The 23,328-nt window shown below is 36.2% G+C and overlaps 4 protein-coding genes and 1 long non-coding RNA gene across 6 annotated transcripts; 4 read left to right on the top strand and 1 right to left on the bottom strand.

Annotated features, from left to right (window-relative positions):
- Positions 1 to 6,142: 6,142 nt before the first annotated feature.
- On the bottom strand, positions 6,143 to 9,053 carry LOC18614450 (uncharacterized). 2 transcript variants are annotated; one of them, XM_007052216.3, is made up of 9 exons: positions 8,724 to 9,053; positions 8,533 to 8,634; positions 8,131 to 8,361; positions 7,902 to 7,960; positions 7,711 to 7,808; positions 7,478 to 7,590; positions 7,274 to 7,336; positions 6,927 to 7,003; positions 6,143 to 6,458 (listed from the first exon to the last, which is right to left on the bottom strand). In XM_007052216.3, exons 1-9 carry the CDS (start codon positions 9,051 to 9,053, stop codon positions 6,446 to 6,448), a joined length of 1,086 nt encoding a protein of 361 aa, XP_007052278.3. In that variant the 3' UTR covers positions 6,143 to 6,445. The 2 variants fall into 2 exon arrangements, 1 of the variants encoding a protein (XP_007052278.3); XR_001926204.2 differs by lacking the exon at positions 6,143 to 6,458 and having other exon boundaries at positions 7,478 to 7,607.
- Positions 9,054 to 9,318: 265 nt separating this feature from the next.
- On the top strand, positions 9,319 to 11,438 carry SHOT1 (Mitochondrial transcription termination factor family protein). Its single transcript, XM_007052215.3, has one exon. The coding sequence runs from the start codon at positions 9,326 to 9,328 to the stop codon at positions 11,006 to 11,008; it is 1,683 nt and encodes a 560-aa protein (XP_007052277.1). The 5' UTR covers positions 9,319 to 9,325; the 3' UTR covers positions 11,009 to 11,438.
- A 2,895-nt stretch (positions 11,439 to 14,333) lies between these two features.
- On the top strand, positions 14,334 to 16,016 carry LOC18614448 (uncharacterized). The gene is made up of 3 exons (XM_007052214.3): positions 14,334 to 15,385; positions 15,467 to 15,538; positions 15,628 to 16,016. Exons 1-3 carry the CDS (start codon positions 14,600 to 14,602, stop codon positions 15,631 to 15,633), a joined length of 864 nt encoding a protein of 287 aa, XP_007052276.3. The 5' UTR covers positions 14,334 to 14,599; the 3' UTR covers positions 15,634 to 16,016.
- A 4,051-nt stretch (positions 16,017 to 20,067) lies between these two features.
- On the top strand, positions 20,068 to 20,592 carry LOC108660479 (UPF0481 protein At3g47200-like). The gene has a single exon (XM_088802947.1). It carries the CDS (start codon positions 20,068 to 20,070, stop codon positions 20,590 to 20,592), a length of 525 nt encoding a protein of 174 aa, XP_088659073.1.
- Positions 20,593 to 22,141: 1,549 nt separating this feature from the next.
- LOC108660947 (uncharacterized) lies at positions 22,142 to 23,094 on the top strand. The gene is made up of 2 exons (XR_001926703.2): positions 22,142 to 22,430; positions 22,503 to 23,094. It is a non-coding gene; the product is annotated as an uncharacterized LOC108660947 (long non-coding RNA).
- Positions 23,095 to 23,328: the final 234 nt, after the last annotated feature.

Below are 23,328 nucleotides of genomic sequence, written 5' to 3'. Positions count from 1 at the left end.
TAATGCACTTAAATTTTTTGCTTTGTTTCTTGGTCTAGTAAGTTTGAATGAGTTAATTATGAGTCCTAAACTCATAACTCAAACGCTCAAATTATGTTAATTACCGACAATAAATATTGAACATTAGCTTTTATCTTCATTAATACAAACTTGATTTCTTGTTGGACTATTATTTATTACGAAAAATTTGACTTCAAATGTCACATTTTTAAAATGTATTATTAAAAATATATTTTTTATATTAATTAAGATTTCATATATATTACTTAAAAAAATGTAATAAAGTCAAAATTTATTATAGTGATTATCTTTCCTCAAAATATTTCATTAGGTTAAATTTCCAAGTTACCCTAATTGACCAATTCTCCCAAATTGTCAAAATTGATCAGCTCAAAATTGTAATCTTGAGTAATTCTAACCCCACAACTAGCATGATTGTTAAGCCAAATGTATGGCCACAACGGGCACTAACTTGGAAACCTGGTCTTATAAACACCTTTCTCGAGTGGAAATAGTTTTTATAGATAGAATTTATTAGAAATAGTATATTATTATCAATATCTTTTTGGAGTGGAAATAGTTTTTTTTTTATTAGAGAAGAGAGATTCAAACTTTGATTTTTAAGAAAAAAAATTATGCATCAATTAATGAATTAAATATTTAAGTGCATAAAAATAATTTTTTTATGCAATTGATAAAAAAATAGTATATTATTATTGACAGATTTCTGATCAAATTCATTTTTTTTAGACAAATTAGTGACGAATTTTTGGATGAATCCACCAATAAAAGTTGTGACCAAAAGTATTAATTATATATCGGTTATCTGCTTGCAGTTAGTGATAACAAAACACATACCACTTTGAGTGTTAAATATTGGGGCAACAGTTAGTATAACATTTGGCATGATAATTACTAACATGTACAGAGAGGAAAAAGAATTATATCATTACTATGAAAAGTTTCTCAAGTTATGAGATAATTCCTTCTATTTTCATGTATTCTCTTACAATAATTAATGGAGTGTGGCAACCCTAAGGCAGCTCTCCGGGAAATTAAGGCCATAGGGGTGCCACTATCATATTTATATTCATATGTGCGAATACTTTTTCGTTTGGTGGGGACTGAGGGACCAAACTGACCTAATGAGAGTTGAGTGGTACTTTCACCACGAAATGATGCTTTCCTTTGCACTTTTGCATCACAACTATCTCAGCAAATGCCCACTTATCACCAAACAAATGAAAGGCAAGTACACTATACCGATTAAACAGATAATACAAGTCAGGTTACACAACAGAGAAATATCCTTCTCCAAACATTATAATATATATATATATACGATAATACGAATTATTGAGTGTAATTAATACTAATGACCAATGAAATATTACAATATTTAAAAAAAATACTAATGAAATACACATATGGAAGCTGAAAAGCTTCATGATTTGCTCCCATAGAGGATCTCAAAGTTAATTATCATGTGAGATACTACTTTTTCAGTGGATATATTTATACGATTTGAACTCAGCGTCTATACCAAGTCCCTACCTACCAAATCTTGCATAAATCTGCCAAGTTTGATAAGTCATCACATGCATGGTTTCCTTTTGGAATCCCATCCCCTGGATTCTTATCAACAAGAGGATCCCACCAACTAATCATTCAAATCACAAACAATTGAGGATATGTTTCTGATATCAGTAGCAACTTCCATCATGCTTGCTTCTGCTTGAATCAAATCTTTGTCCAAAAGGAAGACCATGGTTTAATACTACCACTTGATAGTATATATTTACTTAATCATACAGTTGGTGATATCATCATAATGATACTTTGATGTATATTCATAGGTATTGGATTCATATTCCTGTGCCTAGTTTTCATAAAAATTAAAGAAGAATAAATATCGAAAGATCGAAAATATTTCATAAATTGATGAATATTGATTATTAAAGGAAAACCCTAAATCATTGAGCAAGAGGGTCACTTGGGACACAAATGGGATTGGTTGGCGGTGTGTTGAACTTCGGCTTGGCTTTGAGGCTAGAGAGTAAGCTTTTCGAGTGAGTCTGTGAGAAAAAAACGAGTGGGAAAAAATGGGGAAAGAGAAAAATAGATGGGGCTGAAAGGAAAGAGTGGATGTCACGTGGGGGAGGTGCATGAGTTCACGTGCAGCGTCATGTGGGTACTCGTCCACGTGTCAACACATGGTCCCATGATTGCACTCGTGCGCGTCACTTTGCCTCTCCACAACCAGACACCCACTTGTCTACAATCATTGGATACTCTCTCTCCTTTTCCGCGATTTCATGCTTTTTCAAGTCAGCTTCCAACCTTCAAACGCGCTTCCCCAATCGATACTCTTTTCCACGCGCCGATTCCCCGCCTGCAGCCTGACATTCGCCGCCATGGCCAACGGCTGCAGCCGATTATAACATTCTATTGGTAAGAAACTAAGACAAGTTAGAGATAGTGTCGCATGTGCCTTTAAATAATGAAAAAAATCTCCTAAAGCCTATGGCAAATAACATGATTGAAGTAGGGTTTGGAACTTGGCATAATGATTTGAGAATAAAGGAGATGGTCGGTTTTATGATTAAGTTTTAGCCTCACGTGTGCTTAGGAATGAGGCTAGCTGTCCCACGTGTTCTTCCTCCCAACTGTGGATTCCACCAGCAGCCGACAGTCCCCCACCGTGCACCGCTTCTGGCCCGTACGAGGGGGGCTCTCACACGTGATTTGGTCCAAAACCCAAACTCCCATTTTTCTTTCCTTATCCACGCAAACCAGTCAAGCGAACCCCTTTCATCCTGGATTCACGATCAAAAGGAAAATCATCCACACTCATATCATTAGAATAAAGCAAGTTGTTCAAAGCATCTTTCCTTCGTTTCTTTTTCTGGTAAAAGCTTTAAATCTTTTCTTGCAGGCTCCATATTTATCCTTGTTGTCTGTGTTGCTGAAACTTTCTTGGCGGCTGGCCCTCGTTGGCTGGCTCGTGCTGATTTTCAATAACCCAGGGAGGAAAAAGGGGGGAAAAACTTCGTTGTCAATGATCATTTGTGAGCATCAGAAACTAGAATCGTGTGATACTCAAACTCTGTGTGAGGGGTCATATAGCAATAATGATGTTTCTTAGTAGGAACATAAGCAATGATAACACCATTGATGAAGACCTTAAATTATTTGCTTTGCTCATTATCTTCTTTTCCCTATTTCTGTTATCATTATCATCATCATTGAAATTCTTTCCCTGGGGTACGTAATGCAAGGAAAAAGCTGTAATGTCATATCATGATTTTATTACTTTAACAGGTCGATCCAGTGATGGAATTTTCGTGTGGTGTCGATTGGTATTTGTTTAAGTGGCTTCAAATTAAAGATGTAGTTATCAAATATATAGCAGACGTGTGCACGAAATCATTAAATGGAAACGTTCGTGCTTCTTAAGTATATTATATGCTATACTTTAAATTGAAGCCCACAACAGTATGATTACCAAGATTTCATTAACTTATACAATATCATTGTTTATTTCAAAATCTTTATTTATAAATCTTGGGGTGGGTATTAATTAATAGGTTTATTCGATTGAATTGATCTGATTTGTTTGATTTCAATTTTAGTAAGTTATTTAATTTAATTTAATTAATTATTTTAATTATTTTTAATATTCAAAATTTAATATTGAATTTCAAAATTTTAAAATATATCAAGAAATTAAAATGAACATAAATCGATTATTTTGGTTTTTGAATATAATGTAATGAATTCAATTTAATTACTTTTTTATAAAAAATTTAAAACCGATCAAATACTCAATTAATAATTTTTTCTTCAAAAATAATAAAACCATTCCAAAATGCAATGAAGAGAAATAGTAATTAGAGACGTACTAATAGGGAATGAGATGAGCGAGCCAAAGCTAGAGCCGACTGAGGTGCTGGTGAGTAAAGGCAGGGAACGAGCGCGAGTGAACGTCACGTGACGGGGAAGGGGAATAGGGACGAAGAGAGAACAGAGAGAGAGTTCACGTGCAAAAGCATGTGCTGCCTGCCACGTGTGAAGGGTCTATTAGGGTTAGGACACGTGGTCCTACCTTTTGTAACATCGCCCACTGTCATCTTGTTCCACTCCTACGAGACACCTCAATCATTGGATACCGCTCCACCTTAACCTCCCAAATTACCATACAACCCCTACATTCTATACTTAATTTCTATCTACCCGTAACTATATTACAAGAATATCTTAACAACTATGTAAATACATAGTATTAACAAATACATAAATAAGTACGAATATGACATAACATGTTAAGAATTTAAATATATATGCATATTAAACATGTGACATTATACGATATAATACGATTAACATATTTATTAAAAGAGTTAATATATTACACAATAACTTTATTAATCAACATGATTAATATGTTACATATAATAATTTTAAATTTAAATTTACATAATTTTTATATAGTTCTCATGAATCGGGTTTAGAATTAGTGCATCTTATAAATCCCTTCCATGGTTGCCAAATAAAGAAATGGATCCGCTCCGACAACCCCACCGTGCAACTATATATTGCTGTCCTCCACGTGGCATATGCGTATATACCTGAATACATTTTTCATTACATATTATTTAATTCCCAACTTTGCTAACAGTTTTGTTTTCTTTTCCTCACAAATACTTTGCAATACCAAATTCAAAACGAAAAAAAGTTTTTTTTTTTTTTAATTATACTCCCAAATATTTGAACTTGGAAGCTGAAAATTTAATTGAAAAAAAAGGGGATATTAATGGGAGAAATTTAGGTAGAAAGGGTGAAGGAACGCACACGTGCGACATAGGGGTCAAACGTCGGATCTTGTTCATGGAGGTTAGTCAATCAACATAAGGGTCGCGCTAATCAATCCCTCCCCTCAATATCCGCCGTCGACACGCACGAGCTCCATTTCTTCACAAAATTTTACAAGCGTAGGACGGTGCTGCACGTGCGGGGTTAGTACCTTTCTAAGATTCATTTAATCCTAGTAAATCCTATTTATTATGACCACTTGCGAATTCTATTTGCTCTCCTTATTTTTTGTACAGTAATATAGTCACTATGAAATATTTTTACAAAATATGAAAAATATAAATACATTAATAACTAAAATCCAATATCTACAAAGATCATGATTTATGATTTTAATTTTAGATCGTATCGGTATACAAAAGAAAAAAGAAATACTAATAAATCTTGGAATTTGGATATGATTCCTCCCTAGTTCATTGCATAATTCTTTTATTATTATTATTTTTAACAAAACATATTTATAAAAATACGAAACAAAGAACCATCTGTCGTGGTCTCCAATCGTTGTTGAGTTTGCGAAGGTGGGCAACAATGGGGATTTTCAGGCTTGTTAGCATCGGCGTTCTTTTGCATTCATGGCCAGTCTTGGGGTTTTGATAGCGGGCTTGAGCAGGATGGATCTTTTATTCTCCTTGGGTGAAACTGGCAACAGATTGTTAATGCTATGGATCTCTTTTCCTGGTGCCAGTGAGCCATCGACGGTTTGTTCTTATCCTCGTCAGTTCATGCCAGAAAAGCCCAACTATCAGGAAAATCCACAGACCATTAGGAGCCTACCGTTAGAAGGAATACAGTGCACACTTGTTTCAATTTCAATTGAGGGGATATAAAAGAAGAAAGTGATGTCAATAATGAATTATGATGTCGATGACAATGACTGGTTCAGGGAGTGGGGCTGCAATAAAGAAAAGGGAACTGACACATGGAGCAAATATAAGAGGTCGTTGGTGATGATGAGCTGAGTGAGATGCTGAAAATGGAAGAGCATGATAGTTCCCGTCATAGTGTGATGCTGATTTTGTGCTTGTCAATTAGTCCAAGCCTGACAGGATTGGAATTCTCCTTGGTCACAACTTGGCAATTGGCATCAACCATGCCTGGCTGATTTCAGGATCTAAGGCTAACATCCATCTAGACTGGGGCATGAAGCGAGAATTTCTTGGGTACAATTGGCTAAATGCAAAGGAAGATTTGGACCTTGCATCTCTAAGTTATGGCCTCAACCATGAGCTTAGGGTGTCATCCCCACCAGGAAAACCCCAAGACACTCTTATACACCAAATCAGTATAGATAAACAATTCAAATTTACAGTTTAATCATGTTTGTCAATTCAGTAGTTTTAATTAATCTTCAACCACCGCTTCTAGCTTCATTCATTAGTAGAATACAAGCCTACTCTATATGTGAAAACAACAAACTACAATCTGGCATATTACTTGTCATTCAAAGGAGAAAAAAGCCACCAAACACAATGACTTGCAATCTTTAGCTACAGCGCTGAAGGTGCAACACTGAGACAACAGTGGCCTTGGAACTGTTAAGGATCAAAAAGATAATTTCCCTGCAGCTTCATCACATCTGCAAACTGAGACAAATTCATCCATGTTAGCTTCGTAAAGAACCAGAAGACTCGAGGATATGAATTTAGACAAGTCAACCAATCTAAAACATTTACACAATAAGGTTCAGTTATAGAGGGGCACTGTCACAAGCAAATTATAGTGATGTATAAGAAATTTTATTAGACAATTAGGTGTTTATTTTGGCCAGAAGGTAAGGGCTAGTGCTGACAGTGGTTATAAGTAGTTGATGGAAAACAACAATGTTAAACAAACATCAGGCCTGTACACAAGCCGAGTTTCAGAAGATTATCATGTCAGAGATCTTTTGTTTGTGAAAATAAGTTATAATAACTCTAAATCAACACTTAACATATCTACTTGCAAAAACAGCAATGAGATGTCAAGCAGAAGATCACAAATTATACATTCTAAATAATATACTCTCAAAATATGATTTCGACTAGATGATGAGATGGAAAAGACAAAATTACCCTGGTTGTTGAGTACCAGCTTGTTGTATCATCTGAGAATATATGCATTCGTCAACCCTCTGCTTTGCTAAAGCAACCTAAGAAGCGCCCAAAATTGAAACATGAGAAAATATAAGAACCTCAACAAGACTATGTATGATAAAGAATTCAGTAGAAGGCAAGCTTTTTCCTGCAAACTTTTTTTAATATGTAATCTTAGTGTATCAACGATCTATCCATGTCATTATCAAACACAGAAAGTTTATCGGAAAGAAATAGATATAATCACTCAAAATAAAACATTTTCCAAATAAATCTACGGAAAAAAAATACTAAATAATTTCCATCCTTTAAACGAAAAAACTTACTTGCTGAGAACTACCGCTGAACTGAATATGCCTCACTTTTTGTTCTCCTTTCCCACCATAAACCTGCAACGGTAAAAATAATATGATTAGAATTCAGAGGTTGAGAAACTCTTAAGTTGTAAAGGTGGATGAATTGACCTAAAAGTTAAATCCAAGAATAGCTAAAGATTGAATCCACAGTATAGGACCCAACAATTTGCCTACCTTTATAGTTGCTCCAGACTCAATTCTGATCCTTGAAATATTGGAGCCACATCTGCCGATCAATCCACCAATAAATGTCTCCGAAACCACCATCTCGAAAGTAACATAATCAGCTGCAAGAGTGGTTGTCCTAAAGATGATGTGGTTATAAGAAAAAATATTAAAACTTGATAGCCACAGAGTGTAGCAGTTGAAAGCTAAAAATAATTTTAATATGAAAAATATTGAATAACCTGAAGTTGGGTCCACATATGGCTGAGGCTGAGGTGGCCGAAGCAAGTTAAAATTATATGCTGGACTAATAGAAATCACTTGCCGTGGTGGGTTTTCCCTAAACACGGAGCCAACATATCACATCTTCAAGTAAACACGATAAATAGCTCATTGTACTATGAACTAAACTCAAGCAACACTCAACCTATACCTGAGTTGATAACCAATCTCAGCCAGAGCCTTCAATACTGCTGGAACATCACCAGATATCTGTGCTCAACAAGAATTTAATCATCATTCAGATATGGAAAGAAACAAACATTACAAACACAAGATAAAGCTAAGGTTCAAAAAGTAATAAACAAAATTCCATGAAAAATAAAGGAACAAAATCCGCATGTCCAGACATCTTATTAAACCTTAACCATGTAAAATCTAACCTGAACAACTCGATCAGATTCGTGAGCAGATGCACACAAAGGCAGCTGGTTTGGAGCAAGAATCGTGACTGAGGCTCCTGAGGAACTCCTCAATTTCTCAATGTTTTGACCAGACATCCCAATTAGGCAGCCTGCTTGTGACCCGGCAATCAAAAGCCTTATCGTATTCGCAGCCACATGTCCCGCACTGACAGCTCCTACCTTTGCTGCCTCCGTACCACTATCATCTTCCTGTTAAGAAACACAATACAAACCCATCCACCTTTGCTTATCATGACAGCATTTTGCGTGTTCTTATGTCTTGAAATTCATCACCTTTGCTTATCACGGCAGTTAAGCTAGCAATTAAATCGATAAAGAAATGTCCAATTGTGAGATTAATGAGAGAGAAATAAGGGTTACCTTTAGGATTAAGGTAGCTATTTGCTGAAGTGCATTTTCTGCATCTGAAATCATGTCCTCGTTGTCTCTAGAGCTTATGATGATGACACGTTCTTCGTGTCGCTGCGAAACATTAACAATAAATACACAATTAAAATGGAAAAAAGGAAAAAATTCTTTAACAATAAAAGAGACCCCTAATCTCAACTTACGACGATGGCATCGGCAATCTTGATGGTGGCTTTGGTGTCTTCACGAATCTTCTGGATTCTATGGCCTGCTTTGCCGATGACTTTACCGATCTGCCTTGAGGGGACCACGATACGGAAAATGACGTCCTGGGATTTCGCCTGCCGTTTCGAAGCCGATTCTCCGGTATCCCCTGCCTCCGCGGGGTCTTCTTCCTCGCGACGGCGCTTGGCGGTGCGGAAAAGGTCCGTTTGCGGTTGAGGTTGCGGTTGGCCTGGCGGTGGAGGTTGAGATTGGATCGGGGCGGCTGGTGGCATTGGGGGGTTTATGGGAAATTCGCTTGTTTGAACCATCGCTGGTGGTTCGGTAAAACCAGAGAAGGAAATGAAAGAGGAGAGACAGACACGAAACTTGGAAGTCAAGGGATTTTATTGTTTCAAAGTGGGGATTTACTTCTATACCCCTGAAGTAAAAGTGAGAGGAAACCAAAAGGATCGAGAGCCCATATCCTATTTGGGTCAAGTTCGGGCGTCCTCAAAGACAAGACGAAGACGGACGCGGTCGCTGAAGACACTCAACCTGCGATAATGGAAACTCCATAAACCCTAAACCATTTCAGCCGACGATGCACCTTTTCAGCAAATTTCTCTACTCACATCTGTCCCGCCACTTTTCTACACTACCCAAACTCCCTAGCCTCACGAAAATCCCTTCCAAGTATCGACCCCAAGCCATCCAAGACGCGCAACAGGCTCTTACAGATTACCTCCACGGCACCAGATACGTCCCTTTCGTCTACGCCGAACACATTGCTAAAAACTCTCTCTTTTCTCTCTCCGGTCTCATCTCCGACATCGACTTCTCTCCGACGAGTTTCACCAGGAACGTTCTCAAATTCCTCAGGTACCATCCCATCAACGAATTTGAGTTTTTCTTTGAAAGTATAGGCATTGATTATAAGGAAGTCAGTGGCTTTTTACCTGCCAAGAAGTTCTTTTTTTCGGAAGATGAGAGGGTCCTTGATGCAGCTTGTGCGCTTTCCGGATTTGGGTTTCCTTGGAACAAGTTGGGTAAGCTTTATAAAGAGGAAGTTTCGATTTTTAGGATAAGTTCTAGGGAGTTGAAAGCTAATCTTTTTAGGATCAAAGAATGTGGCTTTAGTAATATTTCTGTTATTGGTGTTTGCTTGGCTTTTCCTTATGTGTTGCGTGGGGATGGTGAATTGGATGGGGAAGTTGGTGGTTTATTGGATGATTTGAAAAAGGTTTTTGTAGAATTTGATTTGGGAAGTTGTGTTGAGGCAAATGTAGACGCATGGTATGAGATTTGTAGGAAAATGAGGGTGTTTTATGATCTGGGATTTGAGAAAGGGAAGACAGGGGAACTGATGGGTAGAAGTAAGAATCTTTTTCTTCTGTATCCAGAGCAGGTTATGGTCCAGAAGGTTGAGTATTTTTGTCGATTTTCTGTTAGGAAGGAAGATGTTGGTTTGTTGATTCTTCAAAGGCCGGAGATTTTGGATTTTGATTTGGAAACACCAGTGATTTCAGTAATGGGATTATTGAAACATTTTGGATTGAGTACGGAGGAAAGGAATGCCATTGCTCAAGAGTACCCCTATGTTTTGGGGAGAAATAAAATGGGTAATTTACCTCATATGATGAGAGCATTAAGGCTACATGAGTGGTTCTTTAATAGGATTAGGGATGGAAATCATAAATTGCTTGCTAATTATGCCATTAGTCATCCTGGTGAAGACTTGGATGACGATTTCAGAGATTGTTTGGAGAGGATTCAGTTTTCAAGAACTCCTATCCATACAATGAGTAAGTTGAGTTTTTTGCATGGAATTGGGTTTGGAGAGAATTCTTTGACCGTGAAGGTTTTAGCTCATGTACATGGTACTAGTTGTGAGTTGCAAGAAAGATTTGATTGTCTTCTTGGTACAGGGATTGAATTCTCAAAACTTTGTAAGATGATACAGATGACACCAAAAGTTCTAAACCAGAGCCCAGAAACTCTAGAGCAGAAGGTGAATTTCCTTAGCCATGAAATGGGTGTTTCTTTGGACTACCTTAATATATTCCCAGCCTTTCTGTGTTTTAACTTAGAGTACCGGATTAAGCCCAGGTACAGATTTCACAAGTGGCTTACGGAGAAAGGTTTGTGTACTAAAAACTACTCCATTGCAAGCATGGTTGCAACTAGTGAAAAGAGTTTTGTAGCCCGTCTTTATGGAATTCATCCAGATGCTCCAAAACAATGGTTTGAGAATTTCTCCTGCAGAAAACCCAGTGATAGTAGCTAAGACCATTGTAAATTGTCTAGGTATGGCTTTTGACAAATGATTTTTGGATTGATATCAAATCTCTAAGTGAGATAGATGTCTTTCTTCTCAGTTCATATCTTGCAACGATTAAGATGGTGTATAGATTTACTCATTCGTGATCAACCTTACCTCTGCATATCACACACAATGTATTGATGGAAAGAGTTATGAGGAAACGAGTCAAGGGAAGGGTGTGCTTATTAACCATTTCTAGGCATTTGCCCTTTGTAACATTCATATTTAAACTGCAGGACTTTGTATTTGTGGTTTACCTCTGTTGTGAATTTATATTTATCTTGAAATGGTTAAATTAGTCAATTCATTGGGACGATGTGTAAGAACCTCTATGAGTGTTCATCTTTAAAATCATGCCAATTAGGCAATAATCGATTTTCTTGGTTATAGTGCATTTGCCAATTGTGATCAGTCCAATGTAGATTGTAAATGGCTTCCTTTTGACACCAAGGATGCTTGACAAGGTAATCAAACTAAGTGCAAGAGTTGAATCTGTCGTACTGTTCAAAAAGTTCGGATGAATGAAAGGGCATTGCCAGAACTGAAGCAACCAGGCTGTCTGCTGGTTCTGTCCTGTTCTTCAAGTTTATGGATGACCGGCCATTGATTGTGGAGAATACCTACATAACAATTTGTCCTATTTTACATATTATCGGGTTGTTTTTATTCTACTGAAGATTCCAGGTTTATGTGTTCAAAATCACTTGGTCCCCCTGATGGAAATAAGAGATGCATTCAGGATTTTGTTTTTCCTTTTAATGTTCTTGGTGAGGCCGCTATTTTCTAAGGTCCTAAACCAAAATCTAGTGCAAAATATTTGCCCCTATTCATGAACAAGAAAACCTTGTTAACTGTCTATACCCTACTTAGATTGTAAGAGGCCAGCATCATTGCAACAGAGGCTCACGTTCGTGAAGCGGATGGCTTTGTCTGTGTGCAGATGGGTGGTAGCTGCTTCAGTTTTCTCCCAATAATGGGGATAAAATCGCTGTCCCCCCCTCTCCTTGTAAACATTCCTTGTGTCCAATCCTATCATTTTCCTCCTTTTGCCCAAACGAGTGAACGTTTTTAGCTTTGAAGCTTTCGTTCAAGCCCTTGTTCAGACTATGATTACTCATCTCACTTGTGATTGTTAAGCCAATTACTGCTAATAACTTAAGTTTAAGTTTTTAAATATTACATGATTTCAGTCTGAAAAGTTTCTGAATTAGTAATACTTGAATTCGAGTCATTATAATTTAATATATTAACTCGATATAGACTTTTACATTGTGTTAATGATATCTTAATCGCGCGAAAGAAGATATTCTCATGTGAACTTAAAAATGTAATTTGGAGAGCAATTAAGCAGTATTTATTTCACCATTTGAGCTAAAAGCTAGTAATCATTACCTACTACAAAAGAATTAATAAGGAAGACATTAAAAATGGAATATGCAGCATACACCTTACTTTAGATTTGACTAGGAGGATTTTTTCTTTCAAAATTCATAGCATCTCCCATGTCTTTTCTACTTTAGTCAATATTCTTGCTTCCTGGAAGAAGATCAAGGTACATGGTTTTGCCACTGCTGCTTCAATATGAGCTAAGAAAGGCAAGCTGATTCAGCAGATAAGCATAAAGTTGTACATATCTAATAATAAATCATGCATGCATTGTCATTTAAGGTGATGTGATTCTGATTTTTATTTCTTTTTTCAAGTCTTTTTTGATGAACACAGGTTGTTATCTTATTTCCCTTGCATTCCTTCCCAAGGACAAGACTTTCCCAATTTAATATGCCATGACATGCTTGATTGATTGTACATAACTTTGAATGGGAAAAGCAAATATCTTGCCATAATTTTTCCTGTTGCCTTAATCTTTTAGATTCGTATTGTTATTTATATTTTTTCTCGATAAACTTTTTCATATGACATCTTGTAATTTTTGTGCTCGTAAAAAATTAAATTATTAATTTCAATCGACAAAATTATTAGAATATTGAAGTTGATAATGTTAATCTTATATAATTAACTTTAATTTGAAGATTGTGAAGATAGGTTAGAGGTTTCAAAGAACTGCAAACAAACAAATGTATTGATTTGCAAAAGCCAAAAAAAAAAAAAAGAGGGAAATGGGTCATTAAAACACAAGCCACATAAATACCAAGGTGCACCTACTCAACATTTGCATAATGATGTTTTGCATGATGCGCACGTGTCCACTTTTAAGATCCCTCTTTGATTACATTTAATTCTATCCACAGTTTGGTAAATTTCCCTTTTTTTTATATATGGAGAAAACACTACATTTTCCATTTTTTAGATAAAGCATAATTTAAGTAATTTTAAATTTTCTTTTTCAATTATTCAATCATTTAAATTAAATTACCCTTTTTAGGTTCTAGTAATTAAAAAAAATGGGTCTCTTGAATGCTAATTAGGGTTGGAAAAAGGGTATTTTTCCTAAGGTTGAAAGTCACATGGGGCACACAATTTTTCACAAACAGCCCACAGTCAATAATTACATGGACCTAATGAGGGCTAGATTCTTAATATATGATGACAATAATGGCCATTTATATCAACATGAACTGGATACCAAAAAAAAAAATAAAATAAAACATGATGCCAAATTAGAAGTCTAACCATTCATTCTACCATTTTGTCTTTATCCTCTTTTTCTTTTATGTATCAATGCAGCAAGGTACAACTTAACCCCAAATTTCTTTTTTGTTGTTTCTTATTTTCAATCAAATATTTCAATAATTAAAATTTAAAAACTCTGCTTAAATTTTAAGAACGCTTTAACGATCTGGTGTAGGGATAACAAATTTAACCGTCAAGTCGTTGGATAACAAAACCTATAACATTGGAATTAAGACTCGATTAAACGAATCTAAACCATGCATATATTAATGTGTCTTTCGTGATTTAATTTTTTGATCTCGTATTGATCGAGTAATGTTTATTAGATTAAGTTATAAAAAAGTTGAATTTGAATAAACAAGTGATTGTGTCATGAATTCACATTTTTAACTTAAAAATTTAAGGTTAAAATTCATATAATTTTTTATTTATGTGAAATAGTTGAGAGTTGTGAGTAGTTTAGTACCCCTTGAATCCAAACACGTCCTAAAGAAAGTGTGGCGAGCAGTTTAAGCTAGAAGAAAACAGTGAAAAAACAGAACAGCAGCACCCGGGACCGGACCGAGGTTTCAAAAACTGTCATAAAGGAAATAAAACGAAAGAACCAAGGGCAAAACCGTCATGAAAAAAAGAGAAAAGCTTTTGTTTCCTTCCATTCTGAGTTCAAGAGTATCATAACTGCTATTTTTCTTCTCTTCTCTTCATAAGAAACTCAATAGCAAAAACACCCTCACTTTGGTCTTCTTCCAATTCTCTCTCTCTCCCTCTCTCTCTCTGTCATTTGTCTTTGCTCACTCTCATGGGTTTAGATTCCTCTCTATCCCTTAACTAGAGAAGCAAGTACCCAGTTTTTGTTTGGCTTTGGTTTTTGGTTCCCATTGAAGGAACGGGGAGAACAATTTGTTTTCTCTGTTCTACCGATCAATGGTGTTTCATTCGATCTCAGAAGGAAGAAAGAACTTAAACAAGAGGGAACCCGAAACCGTCATGGCTTCTTCGTCGACCTTGAAATCTCATCCTCTTCATAACTTCCAATTACATGACCTTAAATGGGCCATGAACCACTCCAACAACCACCGCCTTCGCAAACTCTCTGATTCCTCTCACAAATCTCCTCAACGCGGGGATTCTGATTCTGACTCCGATGACAATCGGAAGGGGAATCCAGTGCGCGAAGCTGCTCCTAAGAACGGAGCTTCTTCCGGTTCTTCTGCTGATCATAGGAGTGAAAAATCGGAGAAGAAAGTTATCAACGGTTCTGACGTTTTGGTTGATAATAACTCCGAGAAGAAAGCTACTCCATCGGACGGTAGATCAAAGATCTATATACGTTTCCGAACGAAGAATCAGAAGCCTGCTGATGAGGTTGCGGATGCAGGAGATCAGAACTTGGATGCTGAATACGTTGAAGAATTGGTTCCCAAGACGTGGAATCTGAGACCGAGGAAGCCGATTACTAAGCCTCGTAATCAGAATGGAGCCGCACCGAGGATCGGAGCTTCGGCGCACGAGAACAAAATTCATAGGCCGGAATCGACCCGGTCAAGGAATGTGACCGAGCCGAAAGCGGCTGAGAAGAAGGAGAAGAAAAAGAAGTTCTCTATTTCGCTTTCTAGAGAAGAAATTGATGATGATATCTTTGCTATGACCGGGTCAAAGCCCTCAAGAAGGCCAAAGAAGCGAGCCAAGAATGTTCAGAAACAACTCGATGTAAGCTTCCAAATTCCTTCATTGTTTATCTTTCGAAATTTGGATTTTCTTTTTCCTAATTCTCTTTAAATCTTTTTACAGTGCGTGTTTCCAGGGTTGTGGTTATCTTCGATAACGCCTGATTGCTACAGGGTCTCGGACGCTCCTGCGAAGGTCTGATGTTTTGGCTATTTCGAAAGTTTGATCTTTTTAATTACATGGCCGAGTGATTTTGAATAAAGGTTTGATTTTGGTGATTGCAGGGTTAGATTGGGGTGCTGCTAAAACTGTGAATTTGGAGGGTGGGGATAAGGATGACTGCTAAACTTTTTTTTGCAGCTGTAGATGACCTTGTAGATGAAAGGGTAACAAATGTATCTTGTTCTTGTGCCTTTTTGTCTAATCCTTGACGAGGTTAAAGGATGGTGGGAGACAGTTATATTATAAATCTCGTTATGAGTAGTCACAGATGTAAATATGACTTATCAGTTTCATAAATAGGGTTTTAACCGTTTCAGTTTATGTAAAAGGAAGTCGTTTTTTCAGGTGATCGTTTGGATCCTTAGGTTATCAGTACTTGTTAGTTGTTCATGGAACTGGTTTAAAATTTTAGAGCATAATAACAGTTTGTTGATCCAAAAAGTTTGGGATACATACTTGTGTTTGATGTGCTTGTGTTTCTGTCTTAAATGATTAGTTTACTGGCTATTGATTGATTTGAGAAACGTGTCAGTAGTTAACGGATTAAGTAGTTATGAGCATGTGTTAATAATTGACAATTAAGTAGTTATGAGCACGTGTTAGTAATTAACGGATTAAGTAGTACTGAACATGTGAGCATGCTTGAGATACTGTCCATTATCGTAAGAGGTCTGTATTTTAAGTGGCAATGCAAAATGCTGGACAAGAATATAATTTATGGAATCCATATGGTTGGAGCATACTTTTATGATTGATTTGCATCAATGGAATCTCTATGTTCTTTCACACTTCTTAAATTTACACTTGTTCAAGCAAAAGTGGTTAGTTTAGTGACTTCAATTTGTTTAGGAAAGTGTCATTATTTAATGAAGTAAGTAGTTTTGCTCCTTTTTCCTGTTCTATCTCTAGATAGCGTGAGTGACAAACACGTGTCATTGGCCATTTAAGGAAAGATTGACGTGTGCCTATGAATAGGCTGAAATGGTTGAGTGATATGTGTCATGGAAGCCAAATGGTTTGGAAAACACCCTTATAATTGGCTTGCATAAATTGTATCTTTTCATTTTGATATGCTATTGGAAAGCAAACTAGTGATATAAAAAACAGTTAGTTCGCTGGCCCCTGGTTGGTTTGAGATGAAGCGCAATTGTTAAATGAATCAAAATGTTTTTTCTCGTGTGTCTTTCTTGTTTGAGAGATTGTCGGCTAGATGCGTCACCATTATTTCTATAAGGCACATTTGATTGATCAGCAAGATTTACGTCACAGAAGCTGTGCATTTGTGATTGGGTTACATCTTTTATCAATGAGTTAACTCTTGCTTTGAAAATTGCATTTGACAAAGTAAAAGTGGTTAGTTTATCACTATCAAATAGATTTAAGAATAATGTCAGTCTCTGTTGGATTATTATTTTGCCTGTTTATCTCCCCAACTTGGAAATGTATGAGTGAATGGATGCAGCAGCAACTTTTTATGCAAAGATGTGTGTTTCTGATCATGGCAAATTGGCAGAGCAGATTGCATGTATGGAAGCAATCAAGCCAAATAATCAGGCCCATGGTCTTATGAAATATTGACATTCTTTATTTGACCAAGTAGTTTTCCCAAGTTTGCCTTTACTACTTGAAGTGTACGAGCAATTTGTTTGTGTTATTGTTAATGACAAGATGTGAACGACTGAATAGGCTGGAATTTCATGGAGAATATCAGTGATGGAGCCTAAAGACTGGGTTACACTATTGTGATTGACCTCCATGCTTTATATATGTGTGTGTTTTCCTTCTAAAGAAAAAACTGCTCTGGGTCATCACTCAACAAGCTTTTTATTTTCTCTTCTTTGCTGTTGTGTCTGCATCAATATGTGTAAATACTGGTGAAACTAGAAAAATTAAGTTCTCAGATTAGAGTCTAATCTCTGTCATGTGAATGATATCCATTTCTAGCAATATGATGTGCAACTAATATCACTTAATAGGACTTTAAAATAAAAATGTGTTTACCATGCCAATTACATGATCCAAAGAACTAATTATCTTTATATTTGACATTATTTAGCATTTTTTTGGTTAACCACATTACTTACCTTATGTTCAAATGTTTTTTCTACTTTGGTTAAAATTCTTTTGAGAAGGGTGCAAGAGAATATCAAAGCATATATAGAATATAGAGTGAATGGTGAAAGCGTATATAGCATATACAGTAAATGGTATAAGCATATATAGCAAGCTTTCGCATTCAGGAATGTAGAGTTTGTATATATTTGGTAACTCTATAAATTTCAAATCTTGCAATAACCATATTTTCTGAAGCATAAACCATTTTGATTAGCTCATATTTGAAATGGGATATTATACAATTTTTTTTTTTTGGCTTGAGGAGGTTTTAAATGCATTACTATATTTTTTTAAATTTATCTGATTTGCTATGTTGCAATCTAATTGCCAGCTGTACCAGCTATTGTTTGCCTCTCAGCGCACACGCAAGCACACACACACACACACATACACATACTATATTGGAGCATGGGCCTTAAATTTGTTAGGATGTACTTTTTCTGGGCTATATGATGATGCCATCTTTATTAGTTGATATTTTTACTGGAAATCTCTGGTAAGCTATGACTGTATGTGGTTCTGATTGGGAACATTAAAACAAAGCTGTTTCAGTTTAGATGCTTAGATCATGTGCTAGGAAGATCATTTGGTACCGTAATATTCATGGTTTTTACTGTGTTTGATTTCTAATTCAGTGTTCTGTAGAAAATGCTGGGTTGTTGTGTTTAAAGCTTCAGCCTAATGGGAAGGCCATATCAAGCACCCCAGGATTGTCACCATCTAGAAAATGTTTCATGAGCACATATTCTTTGTAGACAACATGGCAGTTATAATGTTCAGTTCTTCCTGTTTTTTTCTTTTGGGTACTTATAGATTTTGTGTTTATTGCATTGAACTGTGTGAAAATTTCAGTTTGCAGCAGATCAAGGTTGATTGTAATGTTGTCAGACCAGGGAAGGTTCTGAACTGGATAATTATTGTCACTGAGGGGTGCTGCAAACTCAGAACCGCTCCATATTCCTTGGTGGCCAGCAGGCTGGTTCCTGGAAAAGAACTGACCAAGCAAACCCTGTCCTGGATCTTCTAATGAGCTTGCAGTCTGTAGATCTGATGCTGAACTTGCAGGGGGTATTCTGGTATAGATCGTCTCTATACTGCCCATTACCGAATGGCTGCAGTTAAGAACCAGATGGAAATGGCGCCCAGCACCCTACATTCAGCATCTGCAGAATACAAAGGTAGTTTTCTGCCTGACATGTTATGAAGGGTTTTAACATATTTCATTGTATTTCTGGTAGCTGGGGAATCCTGCACAAGTTCTGAAATTTGGATTCCATGTGCCATCTTAGAACTTTCGTCGTCCTGAAACTAGGAGCATTGAGATGATACTGTTTCCTGACAATGACGGGTGAAATGTGCCTACTGCCTGTTAATGTAGTTCATGTAAGTCCCTTGTAAAAAATATCTATTTACTTCATTTTTGTGTTTCCTGTTCGACCTTCTTTTTAGTTTGAAGAATTCGTGGGAAATATTCCAATGTGAAATAATCTTTATAGCAAATGATGTTAGGCAAAACCCGCATGGCAAGCAAGCTCTTAATGGTGCTTTTATTATTTGTTTTTTAGTAAAATTTTTTGTTTTTTACTTTTTATTTATTTATTTGTCAAAAAAAAAAAAAAGTAAACAGAAAAAAGTATCAACTGAATGAAACTTAAGTTACTTGTTGCAAATATATCGGCTAAATTCAAAGCAGATATATAAATTAAATTCATAAGTGAGGTATGAATGATGGGTTAATGTGACTTTCTGCAAATAGCATTTTCCTTGTAGAACATACATATATCATATTTAGAGTAGACAGACAATGAAAAAAAGAATAATTCAAAACTAAATAGCTCTAGATTTTCAAATATATTTGAAAAATTTATACAGCAGAAATTCCCACGTTAAACATCCTCTTAAAAAGCATAAAGAAAAAAGACAGAAGAAACAGTGACTTTGTACGAAGATTGATTCTTAGATGACCTGTGCAATCAAAGAATTAAGAATGGAACTTGAGAGACAAGGTGGGCATTTTCTCTGTTGTTTCTGAGAGAACCTTATTCACTACTCTCTGCTCTACAAAACTTGATAATCCAACGAAGTTGGTTCATCTCGCACTTTGAACCTGGACCTGTTTCTACTGGTTTGATCATCCTCCTCTTCAGCATCAGAGGTATGTACTTCTACTCTTATGAGGGTTTTTATTTTATTTACTCTTTTATCTTTAGCTATTTGCTTCACTTTTGATGAAATTAATTTCTTTAAGTTGGATCTGATCTTAAGTTTTTTTGGGGTAAATCTATAGTTGGGGCTTAATATGGAAGTTGGGGTTTTATTAATTCTGCTGCTATTGCTAACTAGTGAGAAATATTGTCGTTTGTTTACCTGAGAAGGAAGTTGCATATATGGCAAACACCGACCAAGAAATTGCTCCACTGATTGAAAACAACCACCAACCCCAAGATCTGGAAATTGATATTCCAGAAGGAGACTTGGAGCCTGCGCCTGAGTGTTGTATTTACAAGGTCCCTAGACGTTTTCGTGTAGCAAACGAAAAAGCGTACACTCCTCAATTTATTTCAATAGGGCCATTTCATCATGGTAACACAAATTTGGCTCGAATGGAGAGGCAAAAGCTGAGATATTACAAAAAAATTTTATCAAGGACTTCCAAGGAGACATTGGGAAGATTTGTGAGATTCATCAAAGAAAATGGACGACAGATGCGCAGGTGTTATGATTTCGAATTTGTCTTTCAGACTGAGTTGGAGGCTTCCAATTTTACGAAGATGATACTGTATGATGCAGTCTTTATCATTGAGTTCTTCTTGAGGAACTTTCATGATGATGAAGAAGTCAACGACTTCTTATCCCATAGAGAATGGTTAAGTGTTGAACTTAAAACGGATTTGATGTTACTTGAAAATTAACTCCCATTTTTTGTCCTTAATGATCTATGTAACCTAGCTTTTCCAGCTCCCTATCATGAAACCTCTTTTTGGATCTTGCTTGTAGTTACTTCACTGTCTATAAAGATAAAATATCAGCCAGAAAGGAGATTAAACACTTAACGGATTTGTATAGATGCTATGAAGTGAGAACTCACCCCTCAAACTCAGGTCGTAAAATAACATGTACAGTGCAATGATGTTGCATGAGGCTGGTGTCAGGTATAAAGCTGCGAAAGGTGTCAAGTTTAATGCTGCAGAAGATTGCAAGTTTAAAGCTGAGGAAAATTGCTTGCTTAACGTAGAATTTGAGAAGGGAGTGCTACAAATCCCACCTATTCATGTGGTGCATGAAACTGAGACTATTTTTAAAAACCTTATGGCCTTGGAACAATGTCATCGTTCAAAAAACACTGATTTTTTTAATTATATTCAATTATTAGATTTTTTTGTCGACACTGATAAAGATGTGGATTTATTGGTGAAGAAAGGGATCATTTTTAATGGATTGGGTAGCAGTGTAGCTGTGACAAATATGATTAACAATCTTATGGTAGGAGTTACACACTTATGCTCGTGTTATGGCAAAATTGGAAAGGATCTAAAGGAGCATTAAGATAATTCTTTTCACCGTGCAAAGGTAACTTTGAAGCATGTCTATTTCAACAATCTTTGAAGAGGATTTGCGACTGTTGCTGCTTTTATCGTGGTGTTACCCACTTTTATATAGACCATATTGACAATCTTGGAACGAGTGATGCCTACAACATAATTACTCTTACTCGATTGCAGCATTCTATTCAATTGAAATAAAAGATTAGTCTTTTTATATGTGTTAATTTATATTTATTTTGTATTTTTAAGTTTATTTGCCTTTCACCCCGAGTGGAAGGAGAGTTTGATTTCAAGGTTTGTTGCTCGTATCATGTATTGCTCCTATTAATGAACAATTGTCTGTCTATTATATTTTATTATATTTTTATTGGATTGGCTTCTTCTTCATATTAAAATAAATTCTTGAATTTATCAATTAATGCTGTAACTTCTAATAATTAAGAAAGCTTTAAACGAAATGTTAAAAAAAGCAAAAAAAATCAAGGTCTCAATTTTTTTTTATATTTCTATCAATTAAAATAAATCAAAAGTTTTTATGATCAAAAGATTAAAAAAAGAATAGAAAATGAATAGGTAATCGTTAGAGGTGAGAGGATTCCATCGACGTCTTGAAAACTTAAGCCTATCCACCCATTTAAGTTATATTTACTATTAAATATTGAAAAAGTATTTTTATATTAATATTTTAAAATTAAAATTAAATATAAATAAAAATATAATGATATTTTTAAGTCGAACTAAATCGGACCAGAATTAAAAAATCATATCCCAACCCGACCAAATCACGTCAGGCCCGTGGACAGAAGGTAACCTGGTTGAGTTGGGCTGATATCAAGCTGGTGTGGTAAGTGTTAGGTCCTACACAAGAAGGGTCCAAATAATATTCCGCATGGCGCCGGCCAACCCAATCAAGGAAGCAGTGCGAAGTGCAACAGCTTCGAGGGGGGGCAAACTGGAGGAGGGAGAGACAAGTGATGGAGGTGGAGGAGGCGGTAGTGATGGAGATAGGACCCGCATCCAAAGCCACAGAGTTTACCTTGTGTGGATACTGTGTTTTGATATCTAATTCAGTGTTATATAGAAAATGTTGGGTTGTTCTGTTTAATGCTTCAGCCTAATCGGAAGGCTGTGTAAGGTATCCCCAGGATTGTCACCATCTAAAAAATGTTTAGTGTGCAGACATTTGTTTGAAGACACCATGGCAGGTATCATGCTCAGTTTTGCTTCTTGTTTTTTAGTTTTTGTGTTTATTGAATTTGACTCTGTGAAATTTTCAGTTCGCAGCAGATCAAGTTTGATCGTAATGTTGTCAGACCAAGGGAGATTCTGAACTAGATAATTGTTGTCACTTGAGGTGTGCTGGAAACTCGGAACTACTCCACTTTTCTCGGTTGCCATCTGGCTGGTTCCCGACAGAGAACTGACCAAGCAAACCCTATCCTGGGTCTTCTGGTTGAGCTTGTAGTCCTTAGATCTGATGCTGAACTTGCAGGGGGAATTGTAGTATAGATGGTCTCTATACTGCCCATTACCGAATGGCTGCAGTTAAGAACCAGATGGAAATTGCGCCCAGCACCCTCCATTAAGCATCTGCAGAATACAAAGGTAGATTGCTGCCTGACATGTTGTGAAGGGTTTTAACATATTTCATTGTACTTCTGGTAACTGGGGAATCCTGCACAAGTTCTGAAATTTGGATTCCATGTGCCATCTTAGAAACTTTAATCGTCCTGAAACTAGGAGCATTGAGATGATACTGTTTCCTGACAATAACGGGTGAAATGTGCCTACTGCCTAGTAATGTATGTAGTTCATGTAAGTCCCACATAAAAACAATCCATTTATTTCATTTTTGGGTTTCCTTTTCGACGTTCTTTTTAGTTTGAAGAATTTGTGATGGAAAGTATTCCGAAGCGAAATAATCTTTATAGCAAATGATGTTATGCAAAACCTACATAGCAAGCAAGCTCTGTATGATGCTTTATTATTTGTATTTTTGTTTTTACAGTTTATTAATTTTTTTGTCAAAATGTTAAAGTAAACAGAAAAAAGTATCAACCAAATGAAACTTAAGTTACTCGTTGCAATATATTGCAAATAGAT

This window comes from Theobroma cacao, chromosome 1 (assembly GCF_053813885.1).
Source record: "Theobroma cacao isolate CCN51 chromosome 1, ASM5381388v1, whole genome shotgun sequence".
Taxonomy (NCBI): domain Eukaryota; kingdom Viridiplantae; phylum Streptophyta; class Magnoliopsida; order Malvales; family Malvaceae; genus Theobroma; species Theobroma cacao.
The sequence above is the reverse complement of the archived record's forward strand: the minus strand, read 5'-3'. Positions and strand labels throughout refer to the sequence as shown.